Here is a 23,021-nt window from a genome sequence, read left to right as displayed (position 1 = left end):
TACTAGAAACTTTAATAGGCAATTTAGCAAAGTCATCCTTTATGAATGAGTCCACATTCTTTCAACTTTATTGTGAATGGCTACTTTCCATGTTGCAAGTCTCAGAAGACATCAGGGCCAACTAACCTGAACATTTTGGCTTTCCATGTCTGAGCAAGTGTTTAGAATATGTGATGTAAGCTTCTCTAGAGTTATCCCCATATTCATTCCAAATTGGAAGTAGTAAAGTAGCAGTTTTAAGAAAAGAGGTAATATAAATTAGAGCTTTAAAAAATTGTGTTCTCAGTAGATGTCATTTAACACCTCCTTAAATAAAACCTAATATAAATATTGATATTAATTTTAATTTTATTGTAATTCTATCCTATATGTCCTGTATTAGAGAAGAGAATGATGATAAATCCACAAAATGATCAAGTGTAATAAAGTATATAAATTGAATATGATTCCAAGATTAAATAACTGTTATCCGCTTTTATAATTAATTGGTATCATATAGACCACACCAAACTCTTGTAATATCCTATAGGTTACACTCTGTTTGGATGTGATAGGATTAAATGTATTCTGGAAAGTAGATACTGGTTTGATATCATCTCAGGATAATCTGGTCTTGAGTATAAAAAAACCCAATGTCTCAAAAAAATGTGCACAAAGATATTTAGCATAATACATTTTACTTTTAGAAGTTCTGTTACCATAAAGTCCAAAAGGAATAAGGATTGATTTAACTAAATGCAAGTCCTGAACCTCTGTACCTCAAAAAGTAAACTGAAAAGCAGCAATACAATGGGAAAATATTTGCAGTGCAACAATAGGTTAATAACCTTAATATGTAAAGAGCATTTTTACGTAGATTTAAAAAAAGAAACAGTTAAGAGCAAGATAAACACCAAGGAACATAAGAGCAAAGGAAATGCACATACAGTTCCTAAAAGAAAAAAATACAAATGGCAAAAGAAGCCATATGCAAGAAAGTTCAATTTAAAAAAGTTATCTTACCAAGTCTGCTACTTTCTGGAACTTCAAAATTATAAATAGCTTCTGTGAAAATAGGGTGGTTGTCATTTTCATCCTCCACTCTGATGGGCAGTGGAAGAGGCATGTCTGCTGAATACCCATCTGCAGTTGAGGCATAGGCAATCAACTGTAAAACAGGAAAAAACACTATCAATAGTCCATTAATACAAGATTCTAGCAAGAGAGAACACTATGCTTTACCTGCTACCTTCTTTGCAAATCTTTTCGATAACAAACCACTAAAAACTTCTACTCAATTCTTTTTTAATCACCCAAGCATCAAATGGAAAACACTTCAAGTACAGTAAAGAGCATCCAATATTTAGTAGAAAGGGCTACACTTTGAATAAAACCCCATAGTACAGCCAAGTCAGAGATAATTCTGTCCATTAGACTCAGATTATAGTCTTATTCTATCCATAATCCATATTCTATCCATAATCAGAAAGTTATACTGGGGACAACAATTAAACTCACTGCAAACAGAAAAATCCCTACTCTACATCATCTAAATAATACCATGATTTTTCCATTTGTAACTAGCAAAGCCCTTTTATTGTTTTACTTCATAAATCACTTATTTATAAGAGTTTTTCTGACAAAATGCATTTACCAGTTTCCACATTGCTAAGTAATCGAAGGGCAATGTAATATCAAATAGAATGTATTTCTATTCAGCATGTGATTATAACACCGAGTTAAAAATTTTCTAACCAAAAGCAAAGAAATGTCATGTGGTGGACATCAGTCATATTTGCTTACGAGCATCTCTTCCTTCTTCTAGGAAGAGAATCCCTCTTTCCTATGGAGGAACATTCCCCCCTGCACCACAGGGATAACCACATGACCTCATACAACTTACCATATTACACTGAAAATTGTCTGAGTTATTCTCCATTGATTGTAAGCTCATCAATATCAGAAGACTGGCTTATTAACCTTGTTTGCATTTGGTCTCCCACTTTTGCTCCCTTATCTAGTTCCCAGACATGGTCAGAGAATCACACAAATGGAAGGAAGGAAAAAAAAGAAAACTAAAAGAAGAAAAAGAAGAAGAAGAAGAAGAGGAAGGAGGAGGAGGAGGAGGAGGAGAAGGAGGAGGAGGAAGGAGAGAAGACCCTTCTAATCAACTGTGGCCATGTCCTGGAGAGAGGAAAATGTAGCATGACCAGAGAGAGAAAGCACCTCATAAACAAAACCAACTCTTGGAAATATACTGGAATATACATCCAAATACAACTAAACCTCTTTGCTCATTTTAGGCTTACCTAACAGAAGTTAAGATAAAGAGCAAATCAAATATTCCAAAATACTGCACAACTTATTTCTTTTGACTCTAAGAAGAGAACGATGGAAGACAGAAAAGAGTCCATAGGGTATCAGAAGAAACACAGTTTAATCATTTAAAATCATGCATATCAATAAAACTCCTACATCAAAAACTTCATATTCTTCACGATCCACAGGCCGGGTACAATACAGATTTCCAGTGTCTCTTTCTATGAAAAACAAATTTAAAGGTTCTTGGTCAACTCCATGCCCACTTATTGAGTAGAAAATGGTATAGTTCTGTGCTGCATCAGATTGAACCTAAGAGGAAAAAAACACAGATGTAAAAATTTTAAATCAAAATCTGTTAAAATGCTATCTTTTTTATGTAGCTTATGCATTTATATCTTTTTATATTAAATACGCTTTGGGAAAATAATAATCACATTTATCATTTCATCGATGCACAAAACAGTAAGAAGCATTCGGTAAAAGATTTTTTAAACTGCTCAATTTAATGAAAATAATGTTCAACATAAAGAGTAACCAAAGAAAATCTAATTAAAAACAATAAACCATAACCTATACAAGGAAGACTCTTCCTGGCAGAGGAAACATGAATAACAAAGGTGAGGGTTGTGTCCGGAGTGTTCAAGGTGCAGCAAAGAGGCCACTGTGATTGCAGCAGGGAAAGCCAGTAGTCAGCAAGAAGTAGGAGATAAGGCCACATCATATCAGGGATTTCAATGCTGTTGACTCTTCCCTACAAACAGGTGGAAAGCCATTGGAAACTTTAGACAAGAGTGATATTGTGTAAGTTATATTTTAAAAAGATAATACTTGGTGTTTTTTTAGGACTAAATGGGGGTGGGTGGGTAGGTAAGCAAAGAAGCAGGAAGCCCACTTGGTTACTGTAAGAATTCATGGGAGTAATGATGGTTTGTTAGACAGCCTGTAGCAGTAGAGATGGTGAGAAGTGCTTAGATTCTGTATATAACTTGAAGGTACAGCCAACAGGATTTGTCAATGGGTTGGACGTGTAGCGTGAAGATGACACTATGTCAGAGGGTGCTGACATCCCCTAATATCTATCCTGCCCATGTTCCTTTGTATTAGAATTTATAGCTGAGTGCAAGATTTCCCAAAAGAAAGACACTTCCCAGGCTCCCTTACAATTAGGTATGGCCACATGAAAAGATCACGTCAATGAGATATAACCAAAAATTATATATGCAACATCTAGACTGTGCCTAGAAAGTGAAGGAATGGGTCCCCCCATGTGGATACACAATGATGCACTCTCTTGAACCTGCAGAGATGGTCAAACTAAAAAAAAAAAAAAAAAAAAAAAAAAAAAAAAAAAAAAAGCCTAGGTCCCTGGTGATTTTTTTATATTAAATATCTCTACCAGATCATACTTTCACATCAAATAAATAAATCTGTCATGCATAAGCCACTTAGTGACATTTTGGTTCCTGAATTATTTGCTACCCCATCATGGAGGAAACAGCATGTCCCTTGGTTGTGGATTCTGCAGTGTAGCTTGGAGACTCATTCCTGAAAGTTCAACCTAAAGTTTGTTTCTTCAGTCCCCGCCACAATTCTATAAATGGCTTATGTGCTGTAATAAATCACTCTCTGTTAACTACTTAGAGAGACGTATGTTCTCTACAGCTAAAACCTTACCAAACCGACTCTGATGCCCTAACAACTGAAAGAATGAGGTGTCATTAACTGAGACGGTTGGATGTTTTTAGGAGAAAACACAAACTTTTTGTTTTCTGCATATGTTAAGTTTGAAATATCCGTTAAGCTTTCAAGTAGAAATAGCAATTAGGCAGTCTGTCCTAGAAATATGAAGTCTTAAGTCTCCAACAGATAACAGTACTCAAAGCTACAAGACTGGATGAGATTATCAAGGCAGTGAATATAAAGAAACAAAAGACAAGGTTCGTGGGTCGAGGCTGGAGCTCTCCAAGTTCACAGAAGAGGAAACATGGGAATGAGGAAAAACTAGCAAAACATAGTATGAAAGAGTGGCCAGGGAGGTAAATGGACAACCAGATGAGTGGTGTTCTAGAAGCCAAGTGAATAAAGTATTTGGAGGAAGAGGGAAGGGTCAGCTATGGCAAATGTACACAGGTCAAGGAAATGAGGACTGAGAAGTGGTGACAAGATTAGCGATGCAAAGGCTAAAATCAGCTATGATAAGTATAACTTTGGTAATCAGAAATCATGTCTTAATATGCTTCATCAGTGCTTAAAATACAAAATTTGAGGGGTGGCTGGGTGGTTCAATCAGTTAAATGTCTGACTCTTGATTTTGGCTCAGATAATGATCTCATGGTTCGTGGGATTGAGCGCTGCATTGGGCTCTGTGCTGTCAGCACAGAGCCTGCCTGGGATTCTCTCTCTCCCTCTGCCCCTCTACCCCTCTTGTGCTCTTTCTCACTCAAAAATAAATAAATATTAAATATATATATATTTTTTTTTTTTGAAAAGGAAAAATAAGGTCTAGCGATGAACAGAATTTTTGAAAAAGTGCGAAAGACACTGGAAAGACAGTTAAAAACATCAACAAATAGGACACAGATCCCACCGCTGGAATGAAACATCAGCCACAATCACAGAAAAAAGCAAGCACCAGGCCACAGCCCTACTTCAGCAACGGCTTTCGTTGTATGTGTTCCATGTAGATCTTTATGAAAAGTAAACTTGACCTGATTAAAAACTTCTCCTTGTTTTTAGGAAAAAGTTGAACTCCCTAACAGGACACACATGGTCCATTATGGTTTAATGTCTACCTGCGCCCTCTGCCCCATCTCCCTGCTCCAGCCCCATCATAAGTTGGAGGACTCCTCCAACGAGCTCGCCTTCTCCACAATTATTTACTTGCACAATGTTTTCATCCTTCAGGTCCACCCTCTGCTGTCTCCTCCTCTAAGTCTTTCCTTGATTTGTACCACATTTCATCTCAGGACTCGGTGCTGACCCCATGAATTCTCAGATCACCCAAACCATCTCTACCACAGCACCTATCACTCAGTATTGTAACCACCTGCCTACCCTTCTTCCTCACTAGAATAGCCTACAGGAGAGCAAGGGTATGACTAAATTTATTTCTAGTGTCATACTTACAGCAGTACCTTCCATGGGACATAGTAGGTGCTCAAGAAGTAGCTGCTAAACGAATGAAAAAACTAATAAAGATCTTTTAGTGGCTGCATTCTCTCTCATATTATTCTTAGTTTTTTAGTGATTTTCTCATTTTACTCACTTTTATTATACTTCATGAAAATCTTCAATCAAATCTGCTTATTTAAATGTCTAAAGAGTTGCGAAGCCTGAACAAAACAGGCTCTGGAATCAAAACCTTCCCAATCAGAAAGAATGTAAAACCTACTTGTTGAAGAAACAAAGGGAAGGGGCCCAGTGAATTCTCTTGCATTGAACAGGGAATAGGGGCCCATCTCCTCTTGGAACGCCTGAGAACGGCTTCTTTAGCATGTCTTTTCCTCAGCACCTGAATTTAGAGAAAGGAAATTAGATAAATAAAAGTACCACAGCCAATGACGACGTTGTTACAAATGAGTAGCCGGTCCCTAAACCTAATGCCTCCCTGGAGGCTCAGTCTCAGGAGTTTTTTAAAGTATTTTTTAAGGCTTTTTTGCATTAGGTGGGTAAGAAAGAATGCATCCACATTTTAAAGGTTTCATAAACTGAAGAATTTCATTTTGTATATCTTTCTAACACTGACTATACTTTCAAGGTTAGGAAAATCATCAGTGCACTCTTAGTTTTCCTTCTTTCCCAAATACACATAGTGAACACATTCTCTTTATAACAATCTATAGATGGCCCTTACCTGTTCTTTCTGCTAAAACCTCACAGTCTCAGAAGAACCAGAGCAAGAAAATGCATGCTCTTCATTGCCTTATCACTCCCATCTGCACTCTCCAATATGGTAGCTCTAGCCATAGGCTGATTACAGCAAGACCTTGGATTGCAAGTAAGTAACTTGTTCTGAGAGGGTTGCAAGACGAGCAAACATTTCTAATAAATTTTAATTTGATAAATGAGCGATGTCTTGCAATACAAGTAGTATGTGACATCGAACGTCACATGATCATAACTGAGCCAATGGTTCTTGAAATTTCCTTTGATATACAAATGCTTCGGATTACAAGCATGTTTCTGGAACAAATTATAGTCACAAACCACGGTTTTACTGTATTTAAATTTAAATTGATTATAATTAAATAAAATGTAAAATTCCATCCTTCAGTGGCACTAGCCACATGCCGAGTGCTCAGTAGCCATTAATATTGGGCTACTAGATCAGGCCATGCCGATTACAGAACATTCCCATCACTGCAAAAAGCTGGATGGGACTTTTTAGTGATTTCTATTTCATTTCATGGTGTTGCAAGGAAGAAATTTATTTCCTGAGAATTAATACATAAATAATTTTATTAAACATTTATTGATGTGCTAAAGAGTCATTTAAATTAATTTTATCATTAATACACTTAAGACGGATTCATTGTAATCCACTCTAAACCTTTAATCTTTTTTGTGACTGCTTTCACAATGACATTTCTCATGATGTGGATTCTAGAACTGCCAATACCATGCCACATATACTTTTATTCATACCTACACACTTCAGGATTTCCATCCTATTTTAACACCAGAATCACTGTGACACTTGAAATCAACCTCTTATTCACGGGGAACCTCTGCACCTAACGTGAATTTAACATACACCTATTGACTCGGGAATTAGGTATTACTGAGACCATAAGCAGAAAAAGGATCAATTTGTGCCCTCAACAACTACAGACAAATTGTTTACACAAATAAAAAATCCCAAATGCTTATAAAAGAGGGGCAACCAAACTGACAGACACGGACACATGAAGGCAATTAGTTGGACTTTAGAAGTGGAAGAAGCCTTCCCAAAGGAGATGCCATGTAGATTTCACAAGGCCAAACCCAAACACATGTTCAGCCTGTGTTGGTGGGGAAAAGGGAAGAAGAAAGAGAGGGAGGGAGAGAAAGCAAACTGAAGGGAAAGGAGAAGAGGAGGATTAAAAACCCAATTATCTTTTTGTCCTCTTTACAATTTTTAATGAAATATTTAAATGAAAAGAAAAGCACGCCTGAAAATATCAACGTGTTTTGAATACCTTCTTCTGATGTTCCAGGAGCACCTTAATCTCCTTCTGTGCCTGTGTCCTGGAGTCAGAAAGCCATATGGTGAATGATCTTTTCTCATCAGACAACACCACGGTGCTAGTTGTGTATACTGATCCATCATCTAGAACTCTGAAATCAGGGTCACCTGACCGGATGAGGTCTGCAGACCTGAGGCACTCTTTCAAATTAACTGCAAGCAAAAGTTTCCAAGTTGTAAAGTAGAAACACATGCAAAAGAAAAAAAAAAAAAAAGACATGTTAAGATAATGTATACATTTTCTTCAGAATCATGAAGTAGAATGAAATAAATCAATCACTCTGCATTTACCAAATATCTTAACTAGTTTTCTTCACATGTATAAAAAATGATACTTTTCTTTCAGTTAAAAAGGAATTCTTGGGCACCTGGGTGGCTCAGTTGGTTGGGCATCCGACTTCAGCTCAGGTCATGATCTCACAGTTCATGGGTTCAAGCCCTGCAGCAGGCTCTGTGCCGACAGCTTAGAGCCTGGAGCCTGTTTGGATTCTATCTCTCCCCCCTCTCTGCTCCTCCCTCATTCATGCTTTGTCTCTCTCTGTCTCCCAAAAATAATTAAAAGTTAGAAAAAAAATTTTTAATTAAAAAAATAACTCAATTGTATACAGGCATGAAAGTGTTTTTCAACCTTTATGTGCTTCTAAAAGACTTATAAAAATGATCTATTAAAGAGGAGTGTGTGTGGCAATCACGAAGAAGCCGAGATATAACGCCCCCACACACAGCTGAATACACACACACAGCTGAATAAACAAACAGAAAAGTTTTCCTCAACACCACAGTCTGAGTCTTTTAAGATACACCTGTCTTCAGCCAGATGTTGTACACATGAGCCCAAAGAGTAACAGATGGTATGAATTTAGCAAATAGTCAAGTAAGAAAAGTCTATCTTTGTTTTTTTTTTAGATTTTATTTTTAAGTAATTTCTACACCCAACATGGAGCTCGAACCCCCACCCCAAGATCAAGAGTCGCATGCTTCACCAACTGAGCCAGCCAGGAGCCCCAGAAAAGTCTCTTTGAATTCTTCCCACTGGCACTTTTTTGTTACATGCCTCCCCCAAGCCACCGGCTCCCCTTCCGCCCTTAGTTCTCTTCGTGTTCCTATTCCGAGCTTTCCAGGGCTCCCCACTGAAACCCCGCATGCACGTCTCCTCTCCCTGGGAGTTTTCCCAGGTAAAAAAGCAATAAAATATAAATATCAATGTAAGTGGTTTAAAACTTCGGTCAGAAATATCAAATCCATCTCATTCTTCAACTATCCGGTTTAACAACAACCAAACTGATACATTAATGTTCACTTAAGGAATAACTTCTCATAGGATTCCTATGTTACTCATGTAAAGTGTTTTCACTTTAATCCAAATCTGTCACAGATGGAAACATGTAATCAGAAAGAAGTGAACATCTTTAGTAATGATGACATATTTCTCTCTTCACATTTTTGGCAAAATAACTTCTGGTCTATCCCCTCAAAGGAACACCCCTGACCTCTCTCTTACATCCTTTTTCTTCTTCCTTTTCTTAGGAATGAAAGTGACATTTACTTAATAAAAATTAAATGAGGCACTTAACCACAAATGAGACACTTTGCTGAAAAAGTAAATTTGGTATCTTTGGGACAAGCTATAGCTCTAAAAAAAACCACAAAAACAAAAACAAAAACAAACAAAACAACAACCATGATACTTTCTTCTAATATTCCTATACCACATGGCAAGTCCACCTGGGCAGAGCTTCCCAGCTGTTGGGAAAGTTTGAGGTTCCCCAAATTCTCCATGTGAAAATGGCTGATGAAGTTCAGTTTTGAAAGGAATGGCTCATCTTGTGGTGTGCCTCAAGGCAGCTCTAGCATTGATAAAAATACTGCTCTGATTTTCTCAGCTACTTATCAATATTTCTCCAATGCTTAGAATCCTAGGGTAATGAAAGGGCTACATTCTACATTTAACTCTTCATGTAATCTCTAAACTGTTAAAACATAAATTACTGCAAAAACGTGGATTAGAACATTTGCACTAGAATCAACCACAGAATTCCATGGAATTATAAAAAACAGAATATATATTTCAAACCATCTTGAATTGTATCTAAATATAAATAGATTAAGGCTAAACCCAAAAGGCAAAGGTTGGATAACATGCTCTTTTCAGCATAACGAAACTAAATTTCTGTTTTAAAACCACTTGTTTTGAAATGTCTCACCTCTGCCAACTATTTTGTCTGCCTCTAGTTTGGAAGGTATATTAAATGTCACCTTTTTGCAGGCTTCACAGGCAAAACTGAAGACCTAGAATTAAAAAAAAAAGTCACATTAATACAGTATAGAATAAAGAATAAGGTTTCAAATAAACAAGAAAAATAAGTCCTAGAGATCCACTGTTAACTGTAACTGTATCATAGTTAACTGTATCATATTATGTACTTAAAATTTTTGCTAAAAGAATAGATTTTATGTTCAGAGCTCTGTCATAAAAAAAATAATAGAAATAAAGAGGGTGAGAGGAAACTTTTAGAAATGATGGATATATTTATGCCAAAGACTGTGGTGATGATTTGACAGATGTATACTTATCTCCAAACTCATCAAATTGTATATGTAAACCTGTACAGCTTTTTGTATGTCAATCTTAACTCAATAAAGTTGTTTACAAAAAAAGAATAAAAGCACATGATTATCTCAATAGATGCAAGCAACTGACAAAACCCAACTTCTATTTACCATTAAGAGTCCTCAACAAACTAGGACTAAAAAGAAATTTGCTCAACATGATAAAGGGAATCCATGGAAAACTTAGAACCAATATCATACTTAATAAAAAAGACTGGATGCTTTCCTTTGACATCAGGAACAAGACAATGATGTCCTTTCTCACCACTGCTATTCAACATTATATGGAAACTTCTAGACTGGGTAGTTGCACATGTGCACATGCACACATAAATTAAAGGCATCTCGATTGAGAAGGAAGAAGAAAAATAGTCTCTATTTGCAGATGATGTGATCTTGTACATAGAAAATCCCAAAGAATCCACTAAAAAAAACTATCAAAAATCATAAATGAGTTCAGTAAGATTGCAAGATACAAGATCAACATACAGAAGTCAATTACATTCCTATACACTAGCAATATAAAACTCTGGAAACAGAAGTAAGCAACCACTTCCTTTCACAACAGGTGTTCCATCTTCATGGATCAGAAGATATATTTCCACAATTCACCAAACAGATTCAATGCAATCCTTATTAAAATCTCAAAAGTATTTTTCCAAAAATTAAAAATTAATCCCTGTAGAAATGCAAGGGACCCAAAGACCCAAATAAATTTGAAAACAACAAAGTTGTAGGACTCACATTTCCCATTTTCAAAATTTACTACAAAGATACAATCATCAAGGCAGAGTGGTACTGGCATAAAGGTAAGTGTAGAGACAAATAGGATAGAACTGAAATCCCATAACTTAGCCTGTACCTTTGTGGTTAGCCAATTTTTGGCAAAGGTTTCAATAAGTTCAAGGGAAAGAAGCAGTCTTTTCAACAAATGGTGTTGAGATCATTAAATATCCTCATTAAGAAAATGAATTTGAACCCCTACCTCATACCATGTGCAAAATTAATTCAAAGTGGATCACAGACCTAAAGAACTAAAACTGTTGAAGAAAACTAAAAAACAAATCTTAATGATCTTAGGTTAGGCAATGATATCTTATAACACCAAAAGCACAAATGGTAAAAGAGCAATTAATAGGACTTAATCAAATTTAAAACGTTTGCTTCTCAAAAGATACCATATAGAAAGTGAAATTACAACCTAGAGAATGGGAGAAAATATTTTCTAATCACATAGCAATAAAGGACTTATATCAAAAAATAAAAAAAAAACTTTACAATTCAATAATAAAAAGACAAACAACATAAAAAATGGGCAAAGGGTTTGAACAGATTTTATCCAAAGATGTATAAACAGCCAATGAGCGAATGAAAAGATGCCCAACATCCTTAGGCACTACAGTCATGCAAACCACAGTGAGATACCCATGAGGATGGCTAAAATAAACAAGACAGAAAATTACAAGTGTTGCCAAGGATGTAGAAAAACTGGAACCCTCATGCATTGCTGGTGGAAACATAAAATGGTGTGGCAAATTTGGAACACAGTTTGGCAGTTTCTTAAAAAGTTAATCATATACAACATATAATCCAGCAATTTCACTCCTACCCTTAAAAATAAAAACCTATGTCCATGGAAAAACTTGTACATGAATATTCACAGCAACATTACTTACAATAACAAAAAAAAGTGGAAACAACCCACATGTCCATTAGGTTATGAATGAATAGACAAAATGTGATACATTCAAATGGAATACCATTCAGCCATAAAAAGAGACAAGGAGCTGGTGTAAAGCTACGATACCAATATGGATAAACCTAAAAAAACATTATGCTCAGTGAAAGAAATGACACAAAAGAGCACATACTGTATGATTTCACTTATAAAAACGTCCAAAAGAGGCAAATATACAGAAACAGACTAGATTAGTTGCCTAGGACTGGGGGTAGGATTGGGGAGTGGCTATAAATGAGCATGAGACTTCTTTTTAAGATGATAGAAATGTTCTAAAATTAGATTGTGGTAATGATTGTGCATTCTCTAAGTTTGCTAAATTGTACTGAGCTGCACACAGCATAGGTGAGTTTTATGGAATATACATTATTATCTTGAAAAAGCAGTTTTAAAAAATGATATAAAAACCATAAAAATCACTCTTTCCACGCCCACCTCTACAAATCGGCAGTGAGCAGTATCCCAAATTTACAAATTCATGTAAGTAGCTTTAGCACAACAAAAGTGGATAATAACCACAAAAATGTATTTCATTTCTGATATAATCAAATATAAAACAAGTTCCTTCATAAAATTAAAAGATTTTAAAACATCGTGGTAACAAACTGTATACACATATACATATATGCATAATCAAATCTTATGCTAATATGTGCTCTAAATATTACTGCAATGTAAGATCTATCAATGATAGATCTATCTACACTTATCTACTTGAGGAAAACAACTCAAAAATAGAGTCAATATGTAATAGTATTGTTTATTTTAAATATAGTAATCAAAAAAGTCATTTTCAGAAAGTCATAATCATATTGCTGTTACAATAAAGTAATAAGTTATTTGTTCTTAAAAACAATTCAACTGAATTGTCTCTAAGAATATAGTTGTCGCCACGGGTGAAAAATGGTTTTATTTAATAATGTACCCATTGGTCCAAATAAGTTTTAGCTCTATAGTTGGTATTTCTGAATATCAATAGAAAGCCATGTTCAATACGTTTTAATCACAACTGTTTAAAAAAAATACTTGAAGATAAATATGAAATGTTTAAATCAAATAGAACATACTAAAATAAATATGCATGTACATTTTCAGATTTTCAAATTAATATTTTGCAATTTTTGCTTCATTTTTCATAAGTTTATTTATTTTGTTTTAATAACCTCTACACCCTACGTGGGGTTTGAACTCACAATCCAAGATCAAGACTCTCATGCTCTTCTAACTGAGCCAGCCAGGCACTCCTTCATTTCATTTTTTTAATTAAAATGTACAGATGTGGCTATGCTCTATTCCATTTCCTTCCTCTTCTTCAAGGAATAGTTTCTTCTAAGTTGGCATTTATACTTCCCTTGTAGGCTTTTGTACTTTTATTATATACGCATGTGCCTATAAAGTATAAGCTGATACTGTGCACAGCTTGTGTCTTCATGCGTCCTTTCACAACTTGTATTTTTCACTCAACAATACATTTAAGATTTTTCTGTGAATATACCACAGTTTATTTTTCTCATTCTCCTATGAAGGCCATTTAGATTATATTCTTGTTTCCTACTTTCTCTATTACAAATGACACTACAGTAAACAGCCTTACAGGTGCAAGATATTGAGATGCATACCTGCGATAGAGACACATGACGATCTCCAATTCCAATAACTACTGCCAACTTGTTGTCCAGCGTACTAACATAAATTTACTTCATGTCCCCCAGAGTATTAGATACCTCTATTTCTCATATCCTCTACTCCAATTCATTACACTTGACTTTTCTAACTGTTGCCAATCTTACAGCTGATGCTTTAATGTGCATTTTCTTAATTTCTAGTGAGACTGAACATCACTTCTTGTGTTAATTTGTCATTTACCTCCTGTAAATCGTCGGTTGCTCTCATTTAGTCATTTTTGTATTGCTTGTCTTTTTTAAATCAGATTTTACTTGTAGGCTTAGGTGGTTTGCTTTTTTAATCTTTTAGTGGTATCTTTTGATAATCAGTGCTTCACTTGGAAAGTAGTCAAATTTATTAAGTATTTCCTTTAGTTTTTTAAAGTAGTCAGTTTCATTAAAACTTTCCTCCAGTTAATACTTTTGTATATTAATATCTCCCCTCTGCCCTATCATAAACACACTATCTGATATTTATTTACAAAAATTTTAAAGTTACTTCCAACTTTTAAATCTTTTACTCATCCGGAATTATTTTGTGTGTGATGCACTGTAGATATCTAATCTTGTCCTTTCCATATGGATAGCCAACTATCTAGAACCATCATTGAGTAGTTCTTCCCTTCTTAACTAATAATGATACTGCTGCATATATCATATGCATGGACCCCAATTATAGAATCTATTTCAGGACTCTGCATTATTTCATCAGAGTTTATCTCTACACCAACACTATATAGTTTTAATTAACATAGCTTTATTATAGATTGCAGTATTTGTTATGGTGACCCAATCCTTATTATCTTCCTTTAAATTATGTTTGTTGTCTGTTTGTTTTTTTAGCCTTCTACTCTTTCAAAAAATTCTTATGACCAGCTGACCAAGTCCATGAAAACCCTTTCTAGGGTTTGCTTCCTTGCTTTTACTAGTCCTTGCTTACTTTTACTACTTCTCAGTAGTTTGTTGAAGAAGTGTAGGATTTCACATGTAGCTAATCCGATAGCTGGCAAAATGGCAGATTTCTTCCTTAAATCCTTAACCTCTTTTCCTATTGCTGTTACATATTTTATCTCATGTATGTCCTCGTTAGGACCTCCAGTAGCTGCTGAATAGGGACAGCTATAGTGACCATTGTGGATTTGTTTCTAACTTTAAAGATAACACATTTACCATTTCACCATTCATTATGAGTTTCCTTCCTTCCTTCCTTCCTTCCTTCCTTCCTTCCTTCCTTCCTTCCTCCCTCCCTCCCTCCTGCCTCCTCTTTTCCTGTCCTTTCCTTTCCTTTCCTATCCTGTCGTCTTTTCCATTTTTTCTTTCTTCCTTTCTCTTTTTTTCAATCATTAAGTATTGTTAGGTATGCTTCAGTATGTTAAAAAAATAAAGTACATTCCCCTACACTCCTAGTCTACTAAGAATATTTTATAGCAATAAAAATAATTTCTTGCTTAGTTTGAAACATAATAATTTTTCTCTCTGAATATATTACTATGTTAAACTACAATAATAGATTTTCTAATGTGAAACCATTTTTTCCATTCCTGAGACAAATCTTGCATGGACATGCTAACTTTTCAAATATGTTATTGGTTTGGCTTGTTGGTATCTATTTTAGTACTTCAAATATATGTTCATAAGTGAGATCAGGCTACTATATTTCAATATCATAAATCCTTACTAAATGAGTTAAAGATAGTTCCACTTTTTTCTGTCCTTTGAAACAATTTACATAAGATAGAGATTATCCATTCCATATAATTATGGAAGAATTCACCTACCACAAGCCTGGACTCGATGAATATATTGATGAATATATATTGATGAATATATGAAGGTGTCTGTGTGTGAAGACATTTAGCTTTTAATTCAATATCTTTAATGGTTTTAAGTCTATTTAAGTTTTGTATACCTCTTTGAGCCAATGTTGGTAATTTGTATTTTGTAGGAAATTGCTCATTTTGTCTGTATTTTCAAATTAATTGAAATAATACATTAATATTACTATCTGTTTGTCTAAAACATCTGTCTTCTCCAAGACTGTACCTCCTTTTATTCCTAATATTGCTTTATCTTTGTCTTCTCTATTGTTTACTTGCCCAATCATAGTAGCATTTGTGTTTACTTTCAAAGAATAGCTTTTGGTTTTGTTGATCTCTATTGTTTGTTTCTTTTTTTAATGTTCTTTGTAAGACAAAGTATACATACAAAAGACTATATATATATATGTGTGTATATATATACACACACACACACACACACACACACACACTTACATACACATATAGAGTACATGTATGTTTTAAGAAACAATAAGATGAACACTAGGGCACTCACCTTCAAAGTTAAGAAATAAAATATTACTATTATTTTCAATGTTTCTATATATCGGTCCTCAGTAGCATTTTCTTCCCTCCCACACCCCCTAAAACTCAGGTAATCACTAGTGGATGATTTTTGTGTTAATCATTTACTTTCCTGCCTCTGCTTAATTTTATCCCATGTTTATGTGTCTTTTTTTTTAATTTTTTTTTAACGTTTATTTATTTTTGAGACAGAAAGAGACAGAGCATAAATGGGGGAGGGTCAGAGAGAGGGAGACACAGAATCTGAAGCAGGTCCCAGGCTCCGAGCTGTCAGCACAGAGCCGGACGCGGGGCTCGAACTCACAAACTGTGAGATCATGACCTGAGCCAAAGTCGACCGCTCAACCGACTGAGCCACCCAGGCGCCCCTATGTATATGTGTCTTTAAAGAAGATAGTTTTATTTTGCCAATTTTTAGCTTTTACATATATGCAGCCATATGCTAATTATATGCTACTTGATTTCATTGCTCAAATTATGTTTGTGAAATTTATCCATGCTGAACATACGAGAGGTTCATTCATTTTCATTGCTATATAGGACATCATTAGAAATAATGCACAATTAATTCATTAATATAATTTTTGAAAGGGCTAATATTCATATATAAATTTAAGTTATGTCATGCTTCTCAAAACTATAAAATAATTTGATACTATATTTGTGGAGATTGGACATATTATTGAATATAAAATTAAAAATGTAAAGGCACCATTAGATTATCAATGATGAATTAATGACCTTTAAAGTTAATTTAAAAATAAATTTTGTATGGAAGAATGCCCAATTAAAAAATGCAACATCCAAAAATAATTTTAAGATTAATGAGTTATTGGGGTGCTTGGGTGGCTCAGTCAGTTAAGTGTCCGACACTTGAATTGGCTCAGGTCATGATCTCACGGTTTTGTGAGTTCCAGCCCTGCTTTGGGCTCTACGCACTGACCTCGCAGAGCTGCTTGGGATTCTCTCTCTCCTCTCTCTCTGTCCCTCTCCCCTCACACTCTGTCAGTCTCTCTCAAAATAAATAGCTTTAAAAAAAGATTAACGAATTATGGATTGACTATTTGAGTTCAAAAAAATCTCTTTTAATGGAAAATCCTCCAGGTCAACTTTAAATATCTCATTTATAAAGCTGAGAGCAGCACAACTTTAAATCAAAATGTAGCAAATGGAGTTTTAAAAAAGATAATATAAAGTATCCTCCATGTAGTCTGGGAAAAATAATTACTTTGTTTCATTTTACAGTATCATCCAAATTGTATTAATTGTATGATAGAAAGCTATCATACTAATAATAAATCTTGATAAGAAAATTAATGCCAAAAGGAGAGTGAAAATGAGAGGGGTTATCTGAGATTGTTTTACTTTTCCTGTGGACAGTTTTACAGTGGATTCACAGGGAGGCTTTCTAAAATGACATCCTTTTTCAACAGGAAAAAGAAGCCAAAGAATGGAAATTTATGGAAAGTCCAAAAAGTAAATGAGATCTTCTTAGTTGAGCATAATAGTTATGAAATTTTAAATTTGTCATTCCTCCTCTAGGCATTTACCTTCTGCAAAATGGAAATACTACTTTCAAATTCTCACCAGCTCAAAGGTAAATCGTTAAGACTGACCTCTCTGTAACTCTCGGTACTTAGGTCATGCCATTAAATTTCTTTCTAACCAAACTCTTTGTAAGACAAGAATTCTAGTTAAATGGAAAGCATGATGAACCACAGGCAACCACAGACTCCATATATGGAATGGAAACTGCCAAGGGGCTTACAACAGGACCAAAAAATGTGCATAGGCTTACATGTGTTTAGTGGTTCAGCAGGTGTTTCAGAATCTAGCTGTATCTCAATATGAACATCCACAATCTACTTTTAAAAAGGTAGCTAAGGGGTGGCTGGGTGGTCCACCTGGTTAAGTGATGGACTCCTGCTCAGGTCATGATCTCACTCATGGTCTTGAGATTGAGCCCCGTGTAGGGCTCCCACTCTGGGCTCTGGGCCTGGAGTCTGCTTAGTATTCTCACTCACCCTCTCTCTGTTCCTCCCCTGCTTGCTCTCTTTCTCTAAGAAAAAAAAAAAAAGATACCTGATAATGCACCCACTAAATATATACCAAAACTTGACTTTCTTAGGATTATGATTTTAAAATAGACTACTTCTCATTTACTTCCTTTATTTGCCGAAGGCTTTTTGTCACTAATGCAAAAGCTAATAGAAATGATTGTACTCTTATTTTTAAAAGATTACTACATCAAATGTTATCAACAAGAACAACAAAAAGTCTGCTAAAGCAGTCACGTTATTCTTGTTAATTAACGCTATAAAACCTGAAAAGCTAGAACGCCCATTTGTCAGCATAGGTTACAGGCAGAATTCATATATTCCAAGGGGAAAAAGTATGCTCTGCTAGAACAAAAAAGCTATTTTAATTCCTTTTGAAGGAAAATGATAGATTAACTGTGCCCAAGTCCATACTATTTAAAATATATAATAGTAATGATTCCCCAAGTGGATTTGATGCGATGAACAATATTAAACTCATATTTGAAAGGGTCCCATTATTTGTATTGGGACAGAAGGAGAGCTGAGCTCATGCAAATTCGTTTTCAATTTTTGTTACAGTCACAGGAGAAACATTTTAAGAGACATTCGGTACTACACTTTCAACAGTCCAGTGATGGTCTGATATATTTATTTTCTAGTCCCCAGTCCCCACCCCTGATCCTTTTTTCTTTTTCTTTTTCTTTTCTTCTTTTTCTTTGTGTCTGGGGGAGGGAGTGGCGGTGGCCATTAGGAGTTGTATTTTGTGGCAGTTTAGACAGTACTGAGGACAGAGGGCTGTGAAAGATGGAGATGGGTGCAAATGGGAAGATTCCTCAGCCTATGGGCCAGCTCAGTGGAAAGGGTAACCTGTTAAAAGTCTCAGTTTTGTGTTAAAGACTTGCTTTGAAGCGCTCTCCCTTCAAACAAGGAATTGTTTTTGAGAGATCCGTTAAGGTATCTATAAAAGGAAAAGTGTTGTGATTTTAATATTATACTGAAAAGTTGACAGTCCGATGAATCAAAAGGAAATACAACAGAAGATGGTCAGTAGAGACCTTAATTTACCCATCAGGGAAGAAATCCAAGGTATCTTTATACTGGGGATTTTGGATGAAATAAATTATTCTATATACACTCTCCAGTATTCAAGTCTCCTCATTTAGTCTAAACTTTAGGCAATTCTTCTTTAAAGCAATCCTAAACGAATATGTCATATACTAGAGCTGATGGTATCTCCATTTAGAGTAACGCACACTCGTTTGCCTTGCCACACCCCAACACCCGCACACCCCCCACCCCGCCCCCGTTCTGGGCACCGCAACAGTTCCTTGAATTCCACACCCTCCCCTGGGGGAATACACGGGAAATCTTGGCAACACAGCACCTTTGCAGTTTCCTCTCCCCATTCTCTAATCCCTTTCGCAGAAAAATCACACAACACTAAACCCACGCTTTTAAGCATCAAAACTGGGAAACTCAAATTTATTACAAAAGATCACACTTTGAGAGCAGTTCCTATTTGTAAAGAGTCATTTCATCAGCTCATTTTGTTGGAACAGCTGCCTTGCAGGGCGACGCGCTCATTTGTACAAGTCATTGTCCATAAATTAACTTAGATCTTAAATACCAACCCAATATTCATAACTCGCTGATTCAAAGAGAAGACAAAGCTTTGATCCACTAGCCCCAAAGGCAGAGGAGCAGCAAGAATCCGTGTAGCCACAGCCAACCTACTCCCCAGCTAGGTAGGTTCTCTCCGAATCCGACCCAAGGCCCATGCTTGGATTCGGGTTTGCGGGGTCGCGCGCGGCTCCTTTCCACAGCACATCCTGAGCGCGACCCTGGTCTAGTCTGAATCTCCGCACGTAATCGCGCCGACAGAGTTCCGGCTTCTTCGCCGTGTGTCTCCTGAATTCTCAGAGAATTGTCCCTAACTTCCTATCCAGGTGAACCTGGTCCTGGGTGGCAGGTTTCCGGGGCACATAAGGCCCGAAGGTGGACTCTGGGTTTGCGCAGTCCTTCCCGGAGCTGGACACTGGACCACCCAAGCCCACGCCTATCCCCCCACTCCACCCACCCGGACTCTACGCTCTCTACAGTCCCCCCTCCCCCGCATCACCAACCGCGACCCCAACCGCAGCCAGGATCCAGCCTTCCCACGCCCCCCGTGCCTCAGGCACACTTCGCCTCGGGCCAGGAGACTCCGGGGTGAGCTCCGAATAACATTTAGCGGAGGCAGAATCTGGAAGCCGGTTTTCAGAGTTCACTCCACGCCGGGACCCAGAGGCACCGTTCCAGCCCCTCCAGTCACTAACGTCCCCATCCCAGGTAAGCCTGGGGTGGGGCAGCCTCCTGAACCCCATCTCACACCTGTGTTTCGCTCACTCAGGGATCCTGAAACACCTGCCCAAGTACAGTTCGTCGCTCTCCACACAGACGTGCCACCCCCCCCCCCCCCACCTTCGTCCCTAGCCTGGGGAGCCAGGGGGAGGGCGTGAACCCCAGGCACCGTCGACCGCCCGGGAGAGCGCAGACACGCCGGGGCGCGACCGTAATGTCCCAAACACAAAACCCCGTCCCGAGTCGTCCCTCCAAGACTCGTTTTCTGCCCTCACCCGTCCAGGCCCAAACTTGGCTGGTCCTGCCCCGCAGGACTGAGCGGAGGCGCGGCGGTCCGCTCTCGGTCTGCTTGGCCCGGGCTCCGCTCTCCCCGCGGGACAGGGCGGGTCCAGCCCTTCCCGATCCCGGCTCCCACTCACCACGAGGGTCAGCAGCAGCCCGGAGAGGGCTCCGCGCAGGGGGATCGGACTCTCGGCGGCGGCCATCGGGGGGCGGGAAAGGGGCCGCGAGGCAGGAAGGGGGCCGCGGACGCCGGGCGGGAGGCCAGAGACCGGAGCGGGCGGAGGTGCAGCGGCGCGCGCGGTGCGGGCGTGCCTCGCTGCCGCTCCTCTCCAAGTCTCCTGGGATCTGTCAGGCTTGCCTGCCCGGGAGCGTGTTCCCTCCTGAGACGGGATTGGACGCGGCAGACGCCGGGCCGCCCCTCCTGCTTATTTCTCAAGTCGAATCACGCGGGCAGCCGGGGAGCTGCCCGAGCCTGCCCCTCCGCTCCCTCCGGGCCGCGCCGGGCGCTGGCTCTCGCGGGAAAGCGGTCCCAGGCCCACCCTCTGCCGCCTTTCCCACGCCCCACGCCCCTCGTCCGCCCCGCCTTCCCTCCGCGCAGCCCGGCCCGCCCAGACCTTCCCGGAGCGAACCCCCTGGCCGACGCCGCCTGCGCGCTCCCGCTGCAGGACCCAAATCCGCCTGCAGGGATCCCTGTCCCAACACGGGCGCTCCGGGGTGCCAGGAACACCTCCGTCATTGCATCAGCGCATCCTCCCTTCATTCCGCTCCTGATCGAATGCCGGCCAATGTCTCCCGGGTAATAAACCATTTATGTATTCTTTACAAATTTGACTAACATGGTTAAGATAAACGACCGAGGGAAGATTATCCCAAGTGGCTTGAATAAACTGGCATTCGGTATACCAGAAATTAAAACCAAGTAGAAGAAACTCCGATATCTGACCATTTGAAGTGTCCAAAATATGAGTGATTACATGAAGAGTCTTCTTTACCGCCAATTTTGTGACCTTATATGAACCTTCTAAGAAAGAATTTGTTCTTCTATGTGAAGTATTGATTTAGTAATTACAAGGTAAGTGTGCTAAGGTGCCATTTTTCAGTCTGTGGTAAAAGGAAAGTAAACCTACCACCCAAAAGCTTCTACTCCAAAATGAAGCTTGGAAATTCAATATTACTCAATAAATGTCACCCAGGTCACCAAGGCATTGTGCAAGGGGCTGGAGGAAAGAGAATGTACAAAACCCAGTTGCAGCCTAAAGCAACCCAAAGTCTAGGAGGGCATAAAGGTTAGCATCCTAGCCCAGCAGGGTAAATGTTTTAATGGGGAGGTAGCTAACAACACCTGGACACATTCCTTTATTTCCCTCTCGATGGAATTTTGTATTCCCAAAGCCCCCACTTGTCGGATTCAGGAGGAACTCCTTCTTAGGTGTGTTGCTGTTCCTCAAAGTCCATGTACAAGTTCCAATGTCAGAACCCTCAGATAGTCTAGATTAATCAGGGAAGGTGCTATGGCCTTCATTCATCCCACCCTGCCCATCCAGTAGGCTTGTTAACTGAAGTCTGGGGCTTCCCTGAAACTCACAGGCTCTGAGGATTCAGACACTAAATTCACTTCCAGTCCCAGCTCTGAGGCATCCAAGGCACCCATCAGAAATCCTGTCTCACCTCTGGAGGCCTCTGAATGAAAGAAGCCGTCCAGTCTCAGAGAAAGTTCTCCAAACTTTTCTCTGCCCCAATCATTTTCATGTTACCCAAGACCTCAGGAAAAGGCTCTCAAAGATTCTCCGGCCCTAGACAGCCTTTAGAAACACAAGTGAATCATGGCTTTCCTGTAACATAGGTGATGCCATAGACTGAACTGTGTCCCCTCAAAATTCATATGGTGAAGACCTAACCTGCCTATGACTGCATTTGGAGATAGGGCCGATGAGGAAGGAATTGACATTAATGACATTATGATGGTGGGGCCCTGATCTGATGGAATTAGTGTCCTTATGAGAAGAGACACCAGAGAGAGCTCCCCTCCTCTGTCTTTCTGTGTCTCTGTCTGTCTCTCCCTGCTCCGTGTGTGGACACAGTGAGAAGGTGGGTGTTTACAAACCAGAAAGAGAGTCCTCATCAGAGGTCAAATAGGCCAGCACCTTAATTTTGAACCCTCAACCCTCAGAACTGAGAACAAATGCTTGATATAAGAACCAACAGAGAAAGGGAGAGGGCAGGACCATGTTCCAGACAAAGGCAACAATACTGGTGTAGCACTGAAGAGCCTGGTAACACCTTCCTACATCAGGAATACAGGAAGGGAGATTCTTCAGAACCACTGGAGTTCAGAAGAAGTCCAATGACTGGGAATTAGGTTAGAAAGCTAGGCTTATAAGAAACCAGGTTGAGGAGCTGAATTTCATCTTGGAAAAGATGGAAGAATCATCTACTCAATCTGTAAAAACAGTTGCTAAC

General features: G+C 38.4%; 1 protein-coding gene across 2 annotated transcripts in view; it reads right to left on the bottom strand.

Annotated features, from left to right (window-relative positions):
• The window catches only part of DSC3 (desmocollin 3), a 52,299-nt gene extending 31,268 nt beyond the window's left edge, over nt 1-21,031 (bottom strand). Inside the window, exons 1-6 of one of the 2 annotated variants that reach the window (XM_058692442.1) lie at nt 20,699-21,031; nt 9,730-9,814; nt 7,479-7,678; nt 5,693-5,812; nt 2,455-2,610; nt 1,003-1,147 (exon numbers count right to left, since the gene is read on the bottom strand). In XM_058692442.1, the coding sequence (XP_058548425.1) occupies nt 1,003-1,147; nt 2,455-2,610; nt 5,693-5,812; nt 7,479-7,678; nt 9,730-9,814; nt 20,699-20,764 (772 nt within the window). In that variant the 5' untranslated portion in view covers nt 20,765-21,031. The remainder of the gene's footprint in view (nt 1-1,002; nt 1,148-2,454; nt 2,611-5,692; nt 5,813-7,478; nt 7,679-9,729; nt 9,815-20,698) is intronic. The other variant, XM_058692443.1, reaches the window with a different exon arrangement.
• Nucleotides 21,032-23,021: the final 1,990 nt, after the last annotated feature.

The sequence above is a fragment of the Neofelis nebulosa genome, chromosome 11, assembly GCF_028018385.1.
Source record: "Neofelis nebulosa isolate mNeoNeb1 chromosome 11, mNeoNeb1.pri, whole genome shotgun sequence".
NCBI classification, from domain to species: Eukaryota; Metazoa; Chordata; class Mammalia; order Carnivora; family Felidae; genus Neofelis; species Neofelis nebulosa.
The sequence above is the reverse complement of the archived record's forward strand: the minus strand, read 5'-3'. Positions and strand labels throughout refer to the sequence as shown.